The sequence below is a fragment of the Plecotus auritus genome (genome assembly GCF_963455305.1).
Source record: "Plecotus auritus genome assembly, chromosome: 8".
NCBI lineage: Eukaryota > Metazoa > Chordata > Mammalia > Chiroptera > Vespertilionidae > Plecotus > Plecotus auritus.
Window position 1 is genome coordinate 25,681,480 of NC_137782.1, and position 15,299 is coordinate 25,696,778.

Here is a 15,299-nt window from a genome sequence, read left to right on the forward strand (position 1 = left end):
AAAATTCAGTTGATTTAAAGAAAAAACTGATAGGGGTAGCAAAAAGGATGTGGCGAAATCATTAAAGTTGTATAGGAGTGAAAGACCCTGGGGAAACGCCATGGCAGCCAGACAAACATCGAAGGAGTCAAGGAGAAAGGAGCGAGTGCATGGGGGTTGAAAAGCTGATCCCTCTGCCCCATTTCCTCTCTCTTCCACTCTAGGACAGAAATGTGAGCTGTGGCTCTGCGGCTGTGCCTTCACTCTCGCTGACGTCCTTCTGGGAGCCACCCTGCACCGCCTCAAGTTCCTGGGACTGTCCAAGAAATACTGGGAGGACGGCAGCCGGCCCAACCTGCAGTCCTTCTTTGAGAGGGTCCAGAAGCGCTTTGCCTTCCGGAAAGTTCTCGGCGACATTCATACCACTCTGCTCTCGGCCGTCATCCCCAATGCATTCCGGCTGGTCAAGCGGAAACCGCCATCTTTCTTTGGGGCCTCCTTCCTCATGGGCTCCCTGGGCGGGATGGGCTATTTTGCCTACTGGTACCTCAAGAAAAAATACATCTAGAGCTGAGCCAGGCCTGGGCTTGGTGTCTGACTGTCAGTGTCTCTGTGCTGTGTGATCCCCAATGAGCTCTCAGTAATGCACTGTCTCATGAACACTTAGACAGCCCCTTCCCCATCCCTTGTTCGGAGTAATTCTATTGTCAGTGTGAAAACATTCCATAGTTTAGAAGTAGACGTTGCCAATGCCGTGAGTTGAAGCCACGGCTCTACTAAAGGAGAGAAAGAGTGAGAGAGAGAACAGAAACAAAGCACGAATGCCTTTTCTTTTGATTCAAGGTCTCAAGATGGAACTGTGGGGACTGGTTAGGATCTGAGGTGAGTCCCAGGCCATTTCACCCATCAGGGCCCAGATTCTGGGAGGTGCTGGGGGCTCAGAGGGCCTGACCCCTCGCCTCCCCTTCCCTCTTGCCCAGGGAACTTTCCACAGGACAAAGCCAACATCAAGACTCAACTCTTCTAAGTGGTACCTCTGGGTGGGGCTAGAGACCCGGAGACTCCATGGGAGGCCCGTGAAGATCGGAAGGGACTTCATTCTTCTCCTGGACATGGACTGAGACAGCAGTGGCTCAAGCCAAGGCAGTGCCCCCCAACCACCAAACCAGGACTGGGACGGACACCATGAGCACACCCTCATTCCCCTCCTGCTGTGGCCAGTGAGTTTGATTTGGCACTCTACCAGTAATCCCTGAAGGCAGCATCCATCATCCTCTTCCCACCTGGAGTTAATTTTTCCCACCATGTGAGGTGGACTTTCAGCAAAAGCCATGTTCACTATCTTAGAAGGTCAGTCCAGCCTGAGTGTAGGGGTGGGTCTGGAGGTGGATGAACCTCAAGTCCCTCTCCTAGCCTCTGCCAAAGCCATCTCCTTTAATGCCCACCTGTCCCATCACTTGTGGGGTGCCTCACATGCCCCACCATGCCACACAGGGGGATCTCCTCACCTATGCTGCCCACCCTGGTCCTGTCTCACTTTCCTGTGCCTTTTGCATGTTGGGAGAAGTTCTGAGTGTCACTGCCTTTCATGCTTAGAAACCACTGAAAGCCCCCAATAAAGCATCCAGGAGAAGCAGTTGCTTTTCATTTGTAAACCTGTGTTGTCCATCTAGCTCTCATTTCCAAAGGCTGGGATCAGAGGGGTGGAGACACAAGATTCAGCATCAGTGAGTTCAGGTTTCAAGTTGATGAGTGTAGGGATGGCTCCCGGATAGACTTCGCAAAGTTCTGCTCTTGATATAAACCCACCTCTTGACATAAACTGTGGACAGTGCTTCACAGTTTACAGAGCGTGCTCACAGCCATTTGCTTATGTAATGGCCTTTCAGGGGGCTCCCAGGGCACATGTCCCCACAATTTCCCAGAGAAAAATGTGTTCAAATGCCCCAAGAACATTAAACCGAAGTATAATTTGTGGAACATAAGGCATAGTTTTATTTTATTAAAATATATAAGAATTTTTTCCATCAAGATGAAAAGAAAAGTATAGCCAGGGCCAAGACAGAGCAAGCACTGAGATACTAGAGGCATTAGCTAACACTGTCCACCCCTTGGCTACTTAAACATCCACACAGACCCTCAAACTCATAATTGAACTCCACTCATGGACAATAACATGCTTAATCCTAACGGGACCAATGCTCTCCTGAAATGAGGATACAACTTCTCTCTAAAAATGAGACCCACATAGCCCCACCAGTCAGTAACATCACTCTGGATTATGTCGGAGTCTCTTTTTGGTCCACCTCTAGTCCTAGAGATCACCTATAGAGGCACACCTCAATATACTATAATATATAGATTAAAACATCAATTTAACCATCACCAGTAATCCTTATATGCAATATATGCACATATATGACAAGCAGGAAATAAAACACTCATAGTTGCTTCAGCCTTCATTTCTGTAACTGATCTTAAGGCCATTGTTGATATTTATAATTTCTCTTTTTTTCCACTAGCTATTCTATGTTTTTTTTTTTGTTTGTTTGTTTGTTTTGCCCCCAGCTAGGACCTCATATTTGGGGTATTTTACTGGTGAAATGACTCAGACTTGGGCTGTTGTAGTCTTCTATTAATCTTTTACTGTTGGATGTGGAAGTATAACGGGGCACCCAGAGAATTCTCTAGTTCCCATACAGTCTCCCATGCCACCACTGTAGCAGCAATCCAATTTACTCTTGGTGATCAGACCAATCACGCCAGCCAGTAGAGTAACCTACTTCTTTGTCTTTGGTTGCAATGGTATGAGGAGCTCAAAATGGCTGAGTGGCAATCAATGTTTTCTTTAATAGAAGCATTCCTTCCTTGAGAACTATAATATCTAGCCATCAAGGTGCAAAGTTTTAGGAATGGAAAGCAACATTTTTGTGAATGGGTTATTTTGTGCAATAGTGAAAGTAGTCCCTCCCATTTCCACCTCAGCATTGCTGGATCCATGTTTTCTGCATGTGGAGAAACAGCACTATGGTTGGTACAAAGTATATGATGTATCCTGTAGACAGCATCCCAACATTGCAGTGCCTCCCAGCTAGATAAGACCAGAAAATTCCATAGGTATAATCACATTGCTACATATATTTTACTATAATGTCACCTCTTTGGTCAGAAGCAGTATTGTATGGAATATCAAGAATGAAACCAAGTCTCCCTCTCTAAAATCAATTTTTTAAAGTAACATTTCTCCACAAATATTTTGATCCCTAGTTGGTTGAATCTGCAGATGCAAAACCTGCAGATTGCTTGAAGTTCTGTTCACTGAAAGGATTCCCCTTCTCCAATGTCTTTCAGGGCCTTCCTATAGTGCTGCAACCATCCACTTCCAATTGGTTCCAGGCCTGAGCTTTTTCTTCCTCCATCAATTGATCACAGGGTATTTGTTATGGGGCCTTAGGTATTGACTGAGGAAGAGGTGGCAATGTGGCAGGAATAGGTGACAGTCTCACTTGATGATAGAATGCTGTGGTACATGTCTAGCTTTATAACTTGGTGGATCAGATGACACCCAGTCCATGATGGGCAGCTCAGGTTGCATAGTCACTTGGTGTCTCCTGGTCAGGTGTTAGGTCTCTACCACAGCCCAGTAGCAAGCCAGTCACTATACACTGAGTGGCCAGATTATTATGATCTCTGAACGCATAAGAATCTGGCCACTCAGAGAGAGAGAGAGAGAGAGAGAGAGAGAGAGAGAGAGAGAGAGAGAGAGTGTGTGTGTGTGTGTGTGTGTGTGTGTGTGTGTGTGTGTGTGTATTAGAGGCTTGGTGCATGAATTCGTGCATGGGTGGGTCTGGCCAGCCTGGCCAGGGGTAGGGGACATGGGCAGTTGGCCAACCTGCCTGCTGGTCGAACTCCTGGTTGAGGAGACAACTTGCATATTAGCCTTTTATTATCTAGAATATACACTGAGTGGCCAGATTACTATGCGTTCAGAGATCATAATAACCTGGCCACTCAGTGTATTTTAAAGGAATAATTGTTATTTGTAGAAGAGGACATGACTTTGTTCCACGTCCTAGGGATGGGCAGAGATTTTCCTATTAGGGCTTGTTGGGGGCTAAAAGGAAATGTAAATTTTAAATATCATAGGCAACTTAAACACCATTGGATCGACTGGGTCATGTGGCTCAATTGGCAGAGCATCTTGCACTGTGGCCTAAATCTGCTTTGGGACCCATTCAAAATTGGCTGTCCTATGTATGGGTTACTCAGTGAATGGTTTGGAGCAGCACACAATTGCATGTACATTCCCTCCCAAATCCAAAGAGGGCTACCAGTTGTGTTTTTTTCTTAGGGATAGGAGCAGCAACTTGCCTTTTACTTGGAAGGGATAACCTGACGTTTCCTAACCTCTAGGTCCCTAGAAACTTCACCAAGGTGCCAGGCTTCTGAATGTCCATGGGGTTTATATACCACCCTCTGACATGCCTGGGTCTTCCTAAAGCATCTGGTGTACCTGCTATTTCCTGCTCACCGGTACAGCAAGGTGTCGTCAATGTGGTGGATCAGTGTTTTCTTAGGGGACATTAGAATAATCCAGGTCTCCACAGACTAGATCAGTAGTTACCAACCTTTCGGACCTCACGGACCACCAGTGGTTCGCGGACACCAGTTGGCGACCGCTGGACTACATGAAGCCAGAGAACAGAAAAGCTGACATGTCCTGTAAGAAAGTGAGGATGTGCTGCTTACTGCTGCCCTGCCGAGTAGAGCTCAGGGCTTTTGGTGGCCCCCACTGATAGAGTAACATTTTCCAGACCAAGAGCTGAATGCAAAGTGTCAAAGACTACGCTGATTTGCTTTCATATGGAAACCACATCCGAAAAAACTGTACCACCTGATGGAGTTACAGTGCCCAGACTTCTGAGACATTCATTAGGTAAAGATAAATCTCCTCGATAATAAGCAGCCCTCATAGATGCACGATATTTCAAAGCTTATAAAATATTTTCCCATCTATGATTTCATTAAGCCAGTCAAAGACTAGTGAGGTAGAATTATCCCCCTTTCATAGATGAGTAACAAGCCCAGAGAAGCTAAGTGACTTGCCTAAGATCACACAGCTGAGGAGTTGGTAGGCAGGATTTGGATGCAGTCTACTTGCTCAAGTCCAATGCCTCTAAAACTCCAGATTAGAGTCCGTCTATACCCCCACCCACTCACCCCTGCCTCAGTCCCCAGCTGCACAGGGATACCTGGCAAACACAGCATGCTCAGTCAATGCAAGTAGAGGCAAGAAGGGATGAAAGGAGTGGTTGGGAAATGGGCCATGGCAGCGTGGTAGGGCAAGGCCTGAGTAACTTTGCTCCAGTAATTAAGATGCTAATCAAGGTGGCTCCCAAGCACCCCCACCTACTTACCTCCTGAGCACTCAGATACACATTCCCCAGGCAGCCAAAGCAGCAAAGACCGGAAGTAACCAGGCTCCATGATAAGGCTTCCAGCTCAGTTCCCCCAAAACATGCAGCCTGGAAACTAAGACCAGGCAGCCCTTGGATTGCCTGTGAATGGACAGCACCTCAAACGGGGGTGGTGGTGGGGGAGAATGCTTTACTTTGGCCAAAAGGACCCCATGGATACGACTATCCTTTCCTTTGGCCGAAAGGACCCCATAGATACGACTATCCTCTCCTGGAAAACTTGTCTCTTGCTCTCCCTCACCCTCTAGTTAATCTGGAAACCAGAATGCTGCCTTAGGGACTCGGTTCCCATGCTAGATCACTGGGACATGGCCTTCCCCATTCATTGACTACATTTTAACTACCTCTGAGTGGATCAAAATGGGAACACGTACAGGTATGGGGTTTCTCTGTCCTGATTTTAAAGTGGTTACAGTAATGAGGGCACATTAGGGACTTACTGTGCACTTGAAAGACATTTATATAGCACCACATATATACTAGGTCCTGTCCTAAGCACTTTACAAGTATCAATTCAATTAGTCCTCACAATAGCTCTATGAGGTAGGTACTTATATTACCCCCATTTTACAGATGAGGAAACCAAGGCCTAGATGTTAAGGAACTGTTGAAGGTGACACAGCAGTGTGTATGGCAGAGCAAGAATTAGAACCCAGGCAGTCTGGCTTGAGTCCATGCCAACCTCCCCCACTCCTTTGCTTGTCTAAGAGCTCTGTGTAAATCATCTCTGCCTGAGCTGTGACAATGTTAGGGCAGTTTGGGGGGGGCACTCTGCTTTTGAGCCCAGCACCCTGTTTGGAGTTGTTCATTTTATTGTCTGCGCCCAACTAGAGTGTAAACCCCCTGAAAGCACCATGGCTCTTCGAATGAATGCGGTGCCTAGCACAGTGCCTGGTTTACTTGAAGCTCCTCAATTATTGGGGCAGTGAATGTTGAAAGAGGTGAGGCACTATCACCCCATTTACAGAGGCTCAAAGAGACTAACTTGTTTGAGGGCACACAGCTGTAAGTTACAGTCAGCACAAAACCAAGTCTTCCTGCCACCAAATTCCACACTAAATATAATGTTTATTCTTTGTAATGACTGCATTATATTGCTAATACAGAGTTACCATAATTTATTTAACTGATTGGCATTTGAGCTGACAATTTTTCACTGTAACAGAAGCATTTCCATAGCCCAAATCCTAGATTGAGATTGTTGGGTCTACACAGTTCAAGTTTGGATACTACTAGGTTACCATTTAAACAGGTTGTACCAATTTACCACCACACCCCAAGGTATGAAAGTACCTGTTTTCTGTGCTGGTGTTCAACTTTAAAACTTGCCAGAGAGGACAATTTCTGAAGATGACTATACTGCAGATGCATGTGGGTTTCTCTAAACAGAAACTACCTTCTCCTTAATAGCTATCAAAAATGGTTTTATTTTGGAGACTTTTTAAAAAGACTTCTGTAGTTCACCCCTCTGGGAACTAGGTTCAGCTTCCCACGTCCAGAAATCCCATATGAACCCATGCAAAGGTCTGAACTACAACAGGCTGCCAACACAGAGAAGGGGGAGGAGGGCGGGCTGTGATAAGTGCATCCAGAGGGCCGCTCCTCCGTCACTCGCCCAGGAAACCAGCTGCCACCTCAGCTCTCAGTGGGAGTTTCTTTTCATGTTGTTTCCTAAAATAAAAGTCATAACCAGCTTGGAAGAACTTGTCATCAAACAGCACAGAGCAACAGAATAGAGTAGGAGAATAGGTGAGGTTATTCAGTCCACTACCATCATTTATCAGCTATGGAAATTCAGACCTAGAGATGTTGAGTCATTGATTCAAGGTCACACAGAAAATCAGAAAAAGCAGTTGTGGGACCGGCTCAAACAGTCCTGTCAGTCTGCCTTTCTTCCATTTCCGTTGCTTTTGAAAATGATGGGAGAGTTAGGTTTCTTGAGTAGGGACATCTGAATAAAAATTATGGCAGCATAGCTATGTGTCCTTAGGCATGCTGTTCTTCCTTGGATGCCCTTCTCTGCCTAACTGCTTGAACTCCCCCTCATCCTTCAAGACCCAAAAGAATTGTTAGGTTCTGTGAAAACATTCCCTCATTTCCTAGCGCAGCTGGCTGTCCATTGCTTTCTGTTCCCATGCCCTGACCTTAACCAGCACAGAGACACTTTATGGTGAAAATTCCTTGAAGGTATAGGTGTATCAAATTTACCTTTGCAACCCCAGCACATACCTTAGGCTCCAAAGGGACTGACTTTGGACCACAAAGTCCAAGTGGGGGGGAATCTATCATCCTTCCCAGCTCCTGGCTCACAGTATGAACTCAAAAAGGGTTCATAGCTACTGAAAGAATCTGAACAGGAAAGTTGCTGTGTGAGGAGATTCTAATCCTGGAGCCATTGAGCTTTCGACAGACACTACCTGGGGTTGCCCAAGTAGGTTAGGCTGGCAAATGAGTGGGCACTAAAAGGCACAAATAGCCTTCACCCACATCTAGGTCTTCAGGGCTCTGAGGCACTTTCAAAGATGACCTCATTTGAGTGAACTTTGTAAATGCTCTTTGGTGTTATTTCCATGAGGCTTACCTCTTCTCCTGCCAAGAAAACTGCTTCCGCATCTGGCTGATCCAGAGGCCAGGACTCCAAGACACGGATATGGTGGAGGGAGGGAGTAAGTCAAGCTAAATATATGACTGAACACGTATTTAGTTTACAGGACTTAGGAGACAAAAAATAAAATTAACTACAGCCATGAAATACTCTATCTACAATGAGTAGCTCAACAAAGAATTAATGCTACTTTCATAAAGTGAGCTGAGCTGTACTGGTTGCAGACTTCCTTAAAGGTATTAGAAAGGAACACACAGAAGCTGGAATGTGGTATTTCATTATCTCCAGTTTACTTAATTTGCTTGTTTACACATAGGATCTGTGTGTATATAACAGTGGCAAGAGCCATTCTCTAAATACAATCTGGTACTCAGACTATGACAGATGCATGTGGAAAACGAGGCGTCAGTGAACGAACCTCCATGTGGAAAGGCAAAACCAGCATGGCAGTATTCTGTGATCACAGATGCCCTCCAAAGCCTCTTGTTCAGCGCCTGGGGACAACACACTTTTCAAACAGGAGACACAGACCCCCAAACGGCATTCAAAAGATGTTAGTTTCCCTGCCTTCGCTGGAGGAGCCAAAAAGTTTTAAAGGGCTTAATCAAGAAAAAGGGGCAGGGGACTATACATGCGCTGGGCATTTTACACGCATCATGTCCCTGAGTCCTAACAGCATCACCTCTGTATTACACGAGGAAAATGAGGCTTGCCCATGGTCAGATGGCTCTCAGAAGTGGTGTCAAGAGTTGAACCCACATCTCGTTGGCTTAAGCCCAAACTCAGCTGCGCCAAAGTGTCTCACATAGGGACAAAGGGCATGCTCCCAAGAAAAAGGCAAGGGTGCTAAGAATGAACAGGAAGCAGTGGAAGACTAATCAATGTACAAGGCTCGGTAATGGATACTTTCTGCAGAGGTTTTTGTTGTTGTTTTTTTCCCCTGCAAAATTACTGAATGCTGAGCTTGAATCAGACCCAGACGAGAAAAATGTCTAGAGATTTAAGTGTGACAAATGAACTTCTGGAGTCACCTTGTGCCTGTTGCCTTTTGGTGCTGAACATGAAACTTTGGAGAGATTTCAATCCCTTCCACAAGCTCCTGCTACCTACCCCATCCCCACTTCCACCCCACTCCCACTCCACAGAGCAAAAATAATCTCCTGGGGCATTGCCCTTTACCAGTGCTCCCAAAGCACCAGGGTGACACCTCCAAAATTTCATTGCCAGTGTTTCTGTTACCTTCTTCGGGTACAAGGTAACACACTTCCCCCCCCTTTTTTTTTAATAATCTTTTTTTTTTTTTTAATTGGTTTCAAAGAGGAAAGGAGAGGGAGAGGTAGAAACATCAATGGTGAGAGAGAATCATTGATCGGCTGCCTCTTGCAAATCCCACACTGAGGATCAAGACCGCAACTCAGGCATGTGTCCTGATGGGGAATCAAACCCTGACCTCCTGGTTCATAGGTTGATGCTCAACCACTGAGCCACACCAGCCCCAGGCCACCTCACATTTTGATTGATACAAGGTAACTTGCAGCTCAACTGGATACAAAGGGGATACAAACTTCATATTTTAAATATATCATTCTATGAAATACAATTTACCCTGAAGGTTTTCCAGAGCTCAAGCTCCTAACAACCTGAACTTGAGTTAAGCCAGTGAGTGCAGTGCTTATCCGTATGCTATTAACTGGGGGGTAAAGGAGGCATCAAAGAAGCTTCAAAGGATTATCCAAGGTGCAAGGGGTTCAGTTTGAAAGGCTTAAGGAGACAGCCTGGGGGAGAGAAAGGGTGTGTCTTATCACAGAGCATATACCTGTGCCTTTGTGAGGTGGAGGTGACAGGATTTCTAATCCTTCCCAGCATTCTCACAGTCAAGACCACAGAATCACAAGGCGGGAAACTGAGAAGGGCTGCAAAGGGGACAGAAAAGGTGGTTTCAAGACCAATAGAATAGGCCCAGGTTTGGTTTGCCTTTGATGGTGGTACAGATAAGAGGAGGGTGGAACCAAAGTCGTGCCACCATTTGATAAGGACATCTGTGCAAACAGCTTAGTTTCTTGCCATCAAAGGCAATGGAAGACATTCTCCTTCACTTCTGACTTATCATAATTATATCCAAAAGGTAAAAATGCCTTAGGCCACAGCCAATGATCAACATACATATGACTCTGAAGCCTTAGGCCACAGCCAATGATCAACATACATATGACTCTGAAGCACAGGTCAGTCTATACCAATGACATATGGTCAGGAAAGTTTCAGTGCAATTGCACATTTTGTAAAATTACTCTGACTTGGCTTAAAATTGATCAAGTTCTTATTAAAATGTCTACTTCCTGGTTTTATTCTTAACAGAGAAAACAGCCTCACAAGGTGGAATTGAATACCATAAGCCAAGAATTTGGTTTATAAAAAGCTGGTGTTCTAAAAAAAAAAACAAAACCCTCAAAGCAATCTACACACGTGTGCCAAAGTGCAGCAGTGGAGTTGTGAGTTATTTTCAGGAGTTTTGTCAACAAAAAACAAATGCATAGTTGTTATTAAAAACTATAAAGCATTCACTCAAAATATAAGAAAGAAACGTTAGCCTTATTGCTCCAAACACCAATATATACAGTAGACAACGTGACGGAAAATTATCACTGTTCATGATATGAAAATCATCCAGTATTCACTTGGAGAGGCACTCCAGTTTAAGTGTTTTGATAGCTAATCAGAAGCCAGTTGTAATATTTAACATTCCACACATGAAACAAATACTAAAACCATTGTCTTTCAGGCAACAGTTGGTTATTTTGTCCAGAGAGAAATATTGTTAAATAACAGCATCAACAGCCACTAAAACAAAAGGAAACTAGACTCAGGGAGAGAACAATGGCAGCAGAGGAGTACCGAGACCCTGGCCTCCCCTTCAGCCACACAAAGGAGGCTTTCCTGATTCTGCACTCTCACTGAGCCTAAGTGCCCTCTAGGGACAAAAGGGACAGTCCAGATTAAGGTCAAGTCTTGCCAGGGACAAAAAGTGCCTAACTGGAAATGGTGGTGCTTGTGACACACAGTGACGTTGCCAAGAACAGTCTGGGGAGTGAACTCACTCCTCAGACTCCACCATCACCCACCAAAACTGCCTGGTAAGCTTCCTCTCTGGTGTAGGATCAATAATTTAGTCAAATAACTAAGAAAAATAAATGAAAAATATATTACCCATTGTCCTGCTGTCACTCCTTTTGTTTCTCTTTTATTTCTTATAACTGTCTTGCTTCAAATTCAAACTAGAGGTCTGGGGAGGAAGTCCTGGGGAAAAAGATTTCAGATACCAAAACCCATATGTCCCGTACCAGCCCAGCAAACCGAACAGGGTGCCAAATATTTTCTGGGACAGGTTGTGGAAATAAACGGCAGTGCACAGAAACATCCACACCCAAATGAAGGTCAGGAAGCCCAGGGCGACGACCAGGGTGGTGATGGCAGTGTGGAGGCAGTGGCTTCGGTCCGTCTTCACCTCATGCAGCACAGCCATCTCCTCCACAATCATGAGCGCACAGAAGGTCAGCAGGAAGGAGTGGCCTGAGATGTCAAAGCCATGCCAAAAGCCTCCTTCCCGGTGGCACTGCTGCTTATTCTGGTGCTCCTTTCTGATCCCTTCCAGGGCTGGTGACTGGTAGCAGCTGCCCGTGTAGTGTTCAACGCTGGAGAAGATGACTGTGCAGACGTACCAGATGGCCGTGCCCACAAGCAGGGTGCTCAGCCGCCGCAGGACCAGGCCAGCCTTGCCTGTCAGGTGATAGTTGGTGAGGGCAATGAAAGGCAGGAGGAGACAGAAGGTCCAGCCCCAGGCCACTTTGACAAAATACCTGGCAGAGGAGGAGAGTGGAAGTGAAGAGAGGGCACGTGGCAGAGAGGAAACAATGTCACAACCCAGGTCTCTAGATTCTCAAGGGAGGGAAAATGAGAAAAGTTGATAAAAACTACAGATGACAACTAACTAAATACTTTAAATGTATTAACTATTTAGTCCTTAACAACTGTATATGGTAAGGGACTGTTATTATCCCCATTTACAGACAAGAAAACTGAGGCCCAGAGAGGTATCATGCCTAAAGTGGAGATCACAAGCGGTGGAGCTGGGATTCACGGTCTGCGATCTTAAGCACTATGCTATTTGTTCAGGAAAGTAATAATAATTGAGCATCTACCATATGCCAAGAGCTTTCACCTACCTTCACTTTCCCATAGAACACTCACACTCCCTGGGAGGAAGGTATCATTTTCCCCATTTTATAGATAAAGAATCTGAGACTCAGAAAAGTTGAAAAACTCGCCCAGGGTCATACTCACACAACCCACCAGCACAGATGAAACCAAGGTTTGGCCAGTCCCAAAGCCCATGCTTTTTCTACACCGGGGTTCCTTCCTGTGTGGCAGAAAATGATTTCGGAAAAGAGCTGGACTTCACACTAGAAGATCCAGTCTCAAATCCTGACTCTGACTTATTGCCACACTTCTCTAGGCCTGTTTCCTCAGCTGTCAAATAGAACTGAGGGAACCCAGTGATTTTTTAAAATCCCTTTCTGAGCCAATGATTCACTGGTTCCTTTCCATGAATTAGCACAGGAGCTTGGTACAAAATGCCAGAATCCATGGCTACTGGCAAACAACAGGGACTTGTCTGCCAGGCTGCTTGGCTCCCCACTCACCCAGGCCAGATAAAGCAGCAGTTGCCTCGTCTGCCTCCCCTGTGCTGTCAAAGGTGGCTGACCTGGGGACCAGCGGCAAGAGTCAGGAGACTTGGGGCGACTACCACCCTCATATTCTATTCTTAGTCCAGCCTCCGCATGGGTGAGGAAGGAAGGTGGCCAAGGACAGGACAACCCTTTCCTGGGTTCCAAAGGTTTCTAAGACACCACCCAGGGCCTATCCTAAATGTTTTCCCTGAGACTAATACAGATCTTGCCAGAGCCAACACCTGTCAGGCATCTGGCAAAATTGCTCGGGACAGAGAACAGGGTTTTAAGTAGGTAACTGAAGTTGGGTTGATTTGGAGAGATGCTGCTGACACTGTAATTGTAAAGAATCTAGGGCCACATCTAGGAAGAAATGTCATCGTTCAGAGTTTACCTACTGCAGTAGTGTTTTTATGCAATAGTCCGGGAGGGGGGGGGGGAGAGAGAGAGAGAGAGAGAGAGAGAGAGAGAGAGAGAGAGAGAGAGAGAGAGAGAAGAGAGAAGAGAGGAGAGAGGAGAGAGGAGAGAGGAGAGAGGAGAGAGGAGAGAGAGAGAAAGGAAGAAAGCAAAAGGAGTGAGTGGGTGCAGTTAAGGCGGTATCGCAAAGAGCCCAGCTGGATTGCTTTCCTGGGTCACTGCCACGAACTTGGAGTGGCTGGGAAAGTCCAAGGAGATCCAGGGGAAAGGGCATAGCCTGGAGGGTTCCACTCCTCCGAGTTACCTTGCAGTGCGGGCTCCGTCCTAGGCTGGGACAAAGCTCTCAAAGCGAAGGGGGAGCAGTTCTTTCACAGGTGGTGATGGAACTGTCAGAAGCTGGGGGGATTGGGGTTAGGGTGGAGGCATGGGGATTGACACCGGCAGGCAGTAGGGAGGGGGCATCTCCCCCGGGGTACGGGCCAACTCCTGATTCCAAGGGGAGGTGGGGGGAGCAGAGATGTAGGCTGGCTCACCCCGCTCCCCGCCCTGCGCTCCTACATACACAGTCACACACCACCCTGCTCGTCACCTGCCCAGGCTGTCCTGTTTGGGTGTGCACACCGAACTGCTAGCGACAGTAGCTATGCCGGGGTCCCTCGGCCGCGACACGCGTGCAGATGCTCTCGTGATTGAGAGGACTTTCCCTTCCACTGACTCGTCCGTCAGAGCAGCTAGCCCGCAGCTCTGGACGAGGCGACAGCTGGCCGGCTATGGCGGGGGCAGGAGAGGACCCAGGGCGCACTCACACGTTGAGGACGTTGCGCTTGTTGCTGAGGTAGCTCTCGGGCAGCGGGGAGAGCTCCTTGAGAAGGGAGCCGGTCAGCATGGAGGCCACCAGCGCCCAGGGCAGGTAGCGCCGCACGGCCACCCGCACCAGCGTCCCCCTGAGGAACCACGCGCAGCGCTCTACGTGCTCCATGCCGGACCTCGTCGGCCACCGTCCGCCGCCCCGTGCGCTCTCGGCCACCGTCACGCCCTTAGCCCAGTCCGGAACGCCTCCTCCCTCGGGCGCATGCGCACATCCCGCGGGCCCCGCCCCCGAGGAGCGCTAACGCTGGCGCTCGCGCTGCTCTCCTTGTCGGCTGCTGGCGGCCTCAGCAGCGCGCTGGCCTCCGAACTCCAGGCTCCACGCCTCTCGCTGCCTTCAGTCCTGCTACAGGCGACACGCTCCGACTGTAGTAGGTTCGAACCTCAGCCTCCGCGTCTTGCTCTGGTCTGGGGAAAGGCGCCTGTGGGGGTATTTGCTGGACGTGGGAAGAATAAATATAGCACTGCAGGCATTAGAACGGTGGACACAGCATCTTTGAGTCTCTCCTGGAGACTTGACACACCTCCTCCATCTGAGCCTTCTGCAAAATGGTGAGACAAGAGGAGACTAATCCTTCCCAAAAGTTAGCTTATGAACTCGAGGTCCGGGATGGTGACCCAGTTGTAGGGACATGAGATCAAATCACATTAGAAAATAAATGTGTAAAGCAACTATTGAATTTAAATTTTAAACTATTAAATTTATTTTCACTTTTAAAACACTTAATTTGTATTGAGTGAAAATGCTGGTTAGGGGCCTGTTAAGGAGATCAGATGAGGGTATTGGAAACTCAGTCCTCAGTTTATCACAGAACTAAGTCCTCTGACTCCCGGGCATGGCTGGTGTCTAATTCAGCGTTTCCCAACCTGCGGTCATACCTTTACTACTGTATCAGTTTCCTAGGGCTGCCATAACAAATCACCACAAACTTGATGGCTAGGAAAACAGAAATGTATCATCTGCCTGTTGTGGAGGCCGGCAGTCTGAAATGAAGCTGTGGGCAGGCTTGGTCCTTCCTAGTTTCTGGTGACTACCTGTCAGCCCTTGGCATTCCTTGTCACTGAATAACTCCAGTCTCTGCTGTGTCTTCATGTGGCCCTCTTTCCTCTGTGTGTCTTCATTCCTGTTTCTTAACAGGACACTAGCCATTAGATTTAGAGGGCCACCTTAAGTCCAGGATAATCTTGAGATCCTTAATTAGATCTGCAAAGACCCCATTCCCAAAT

At 47.1% G+C, this 15,299-nt stretch overlaps 2 protein-coding genes across 10 annotated transcripts in view; one reads left to right on the forward strand and one right to left on the reverse strand.

Annotated features, from left to right (window-relative positions):
- Positions 1 to 1,638, forward strand: part of GDAP1L1 (ganglioside induced differentiation associated protein 1 like 1) — a 36,696-nt gene extending 35,058 nt beyond the window's left edge. For 4 of the 7 annotated variants that reach the window (XM_080686907.1, XM_080686908.1, XM_080686906.1 and 1 more), the window contains one exon: positions 204 to 1,626. In XM_080686907.1, coding sequence (XP_080543033.1) covers positions 204 to 547 — 344 coding nt within the window. In that variant the 3' untranslated portion in view covers positions 548 to 1,626. Of the gene's footprint in view, positions 1 to 203 lie in introns of all 7 variants that reach the window. The other 3 variants (XR_013961573.1, XR_013961574.1, XR_013961572.1) reach the window with 2 other exon arrangements.
- A 6,689-nt stretch (positions 1,639 to 8,327) lies between these two features.
- On the reverse strand, positions 8,328 to 14,256 carry FITM2 (fat storage inducing transmembrane protein 2). Of its 3 annotated transcripts, XR_013961396.1 has the most exons (4): positions 14,012 to 14,256; positions 11,269 to 11,918; positions 9,878 to 9,974; positions 8,328 to 8,555 (listed from the first exon to the last, which is right to left on the reverse strand). XR_013961396.1 is itself a non-coding variant. In XM_080683866.1 (3 exons), the coding sequence occupies exons 1-2, from the start codon at positions 14,182 to 14,184 to the stop codon at positions 11,303 to 11,305; spliced, it is 789 nt and encodes a 262-aa protein (XP_080539992.1). In that variant the 5' UTR covers positions 14,185 to 14,256; the 3' UTR covers positions 8,328 to 9,974; positions 11,269 to 11,302. The 3 variants fall into 3 exon arrangements, 2 of the variants coding, with proteins under 2 accessions (XP_080539992.1, XP_080539991.1); XM_080683866.1 differs by having other exon boundaries at positions 8,328 to 9,974; XM_080683865.1 differs by having other exon boundaries at positions 8,328 to 11,918.
- Between the last annotated feature and the right edge of the window lie 1,043 nt (positions 14,257 to 15,299).

Excerpts from the sequence above, each read along its gene's own strand:
- FITM2 (XM_080683866.1), bottom strand. The coding sequence starts at position 14,184 with ATGGAGCACGTAGAGCGCTGCGCGTGGTTCCTCAGGGGGACGCTGGTG. Across the intron at positions 11,919-14,011 it reads AAGCGCAACGTCCTCAACGT|GTATTTTGTCAAAGTGGCCT; the intron begins GTGAGTGCGCCC and ends CTCCTCTGCCAG.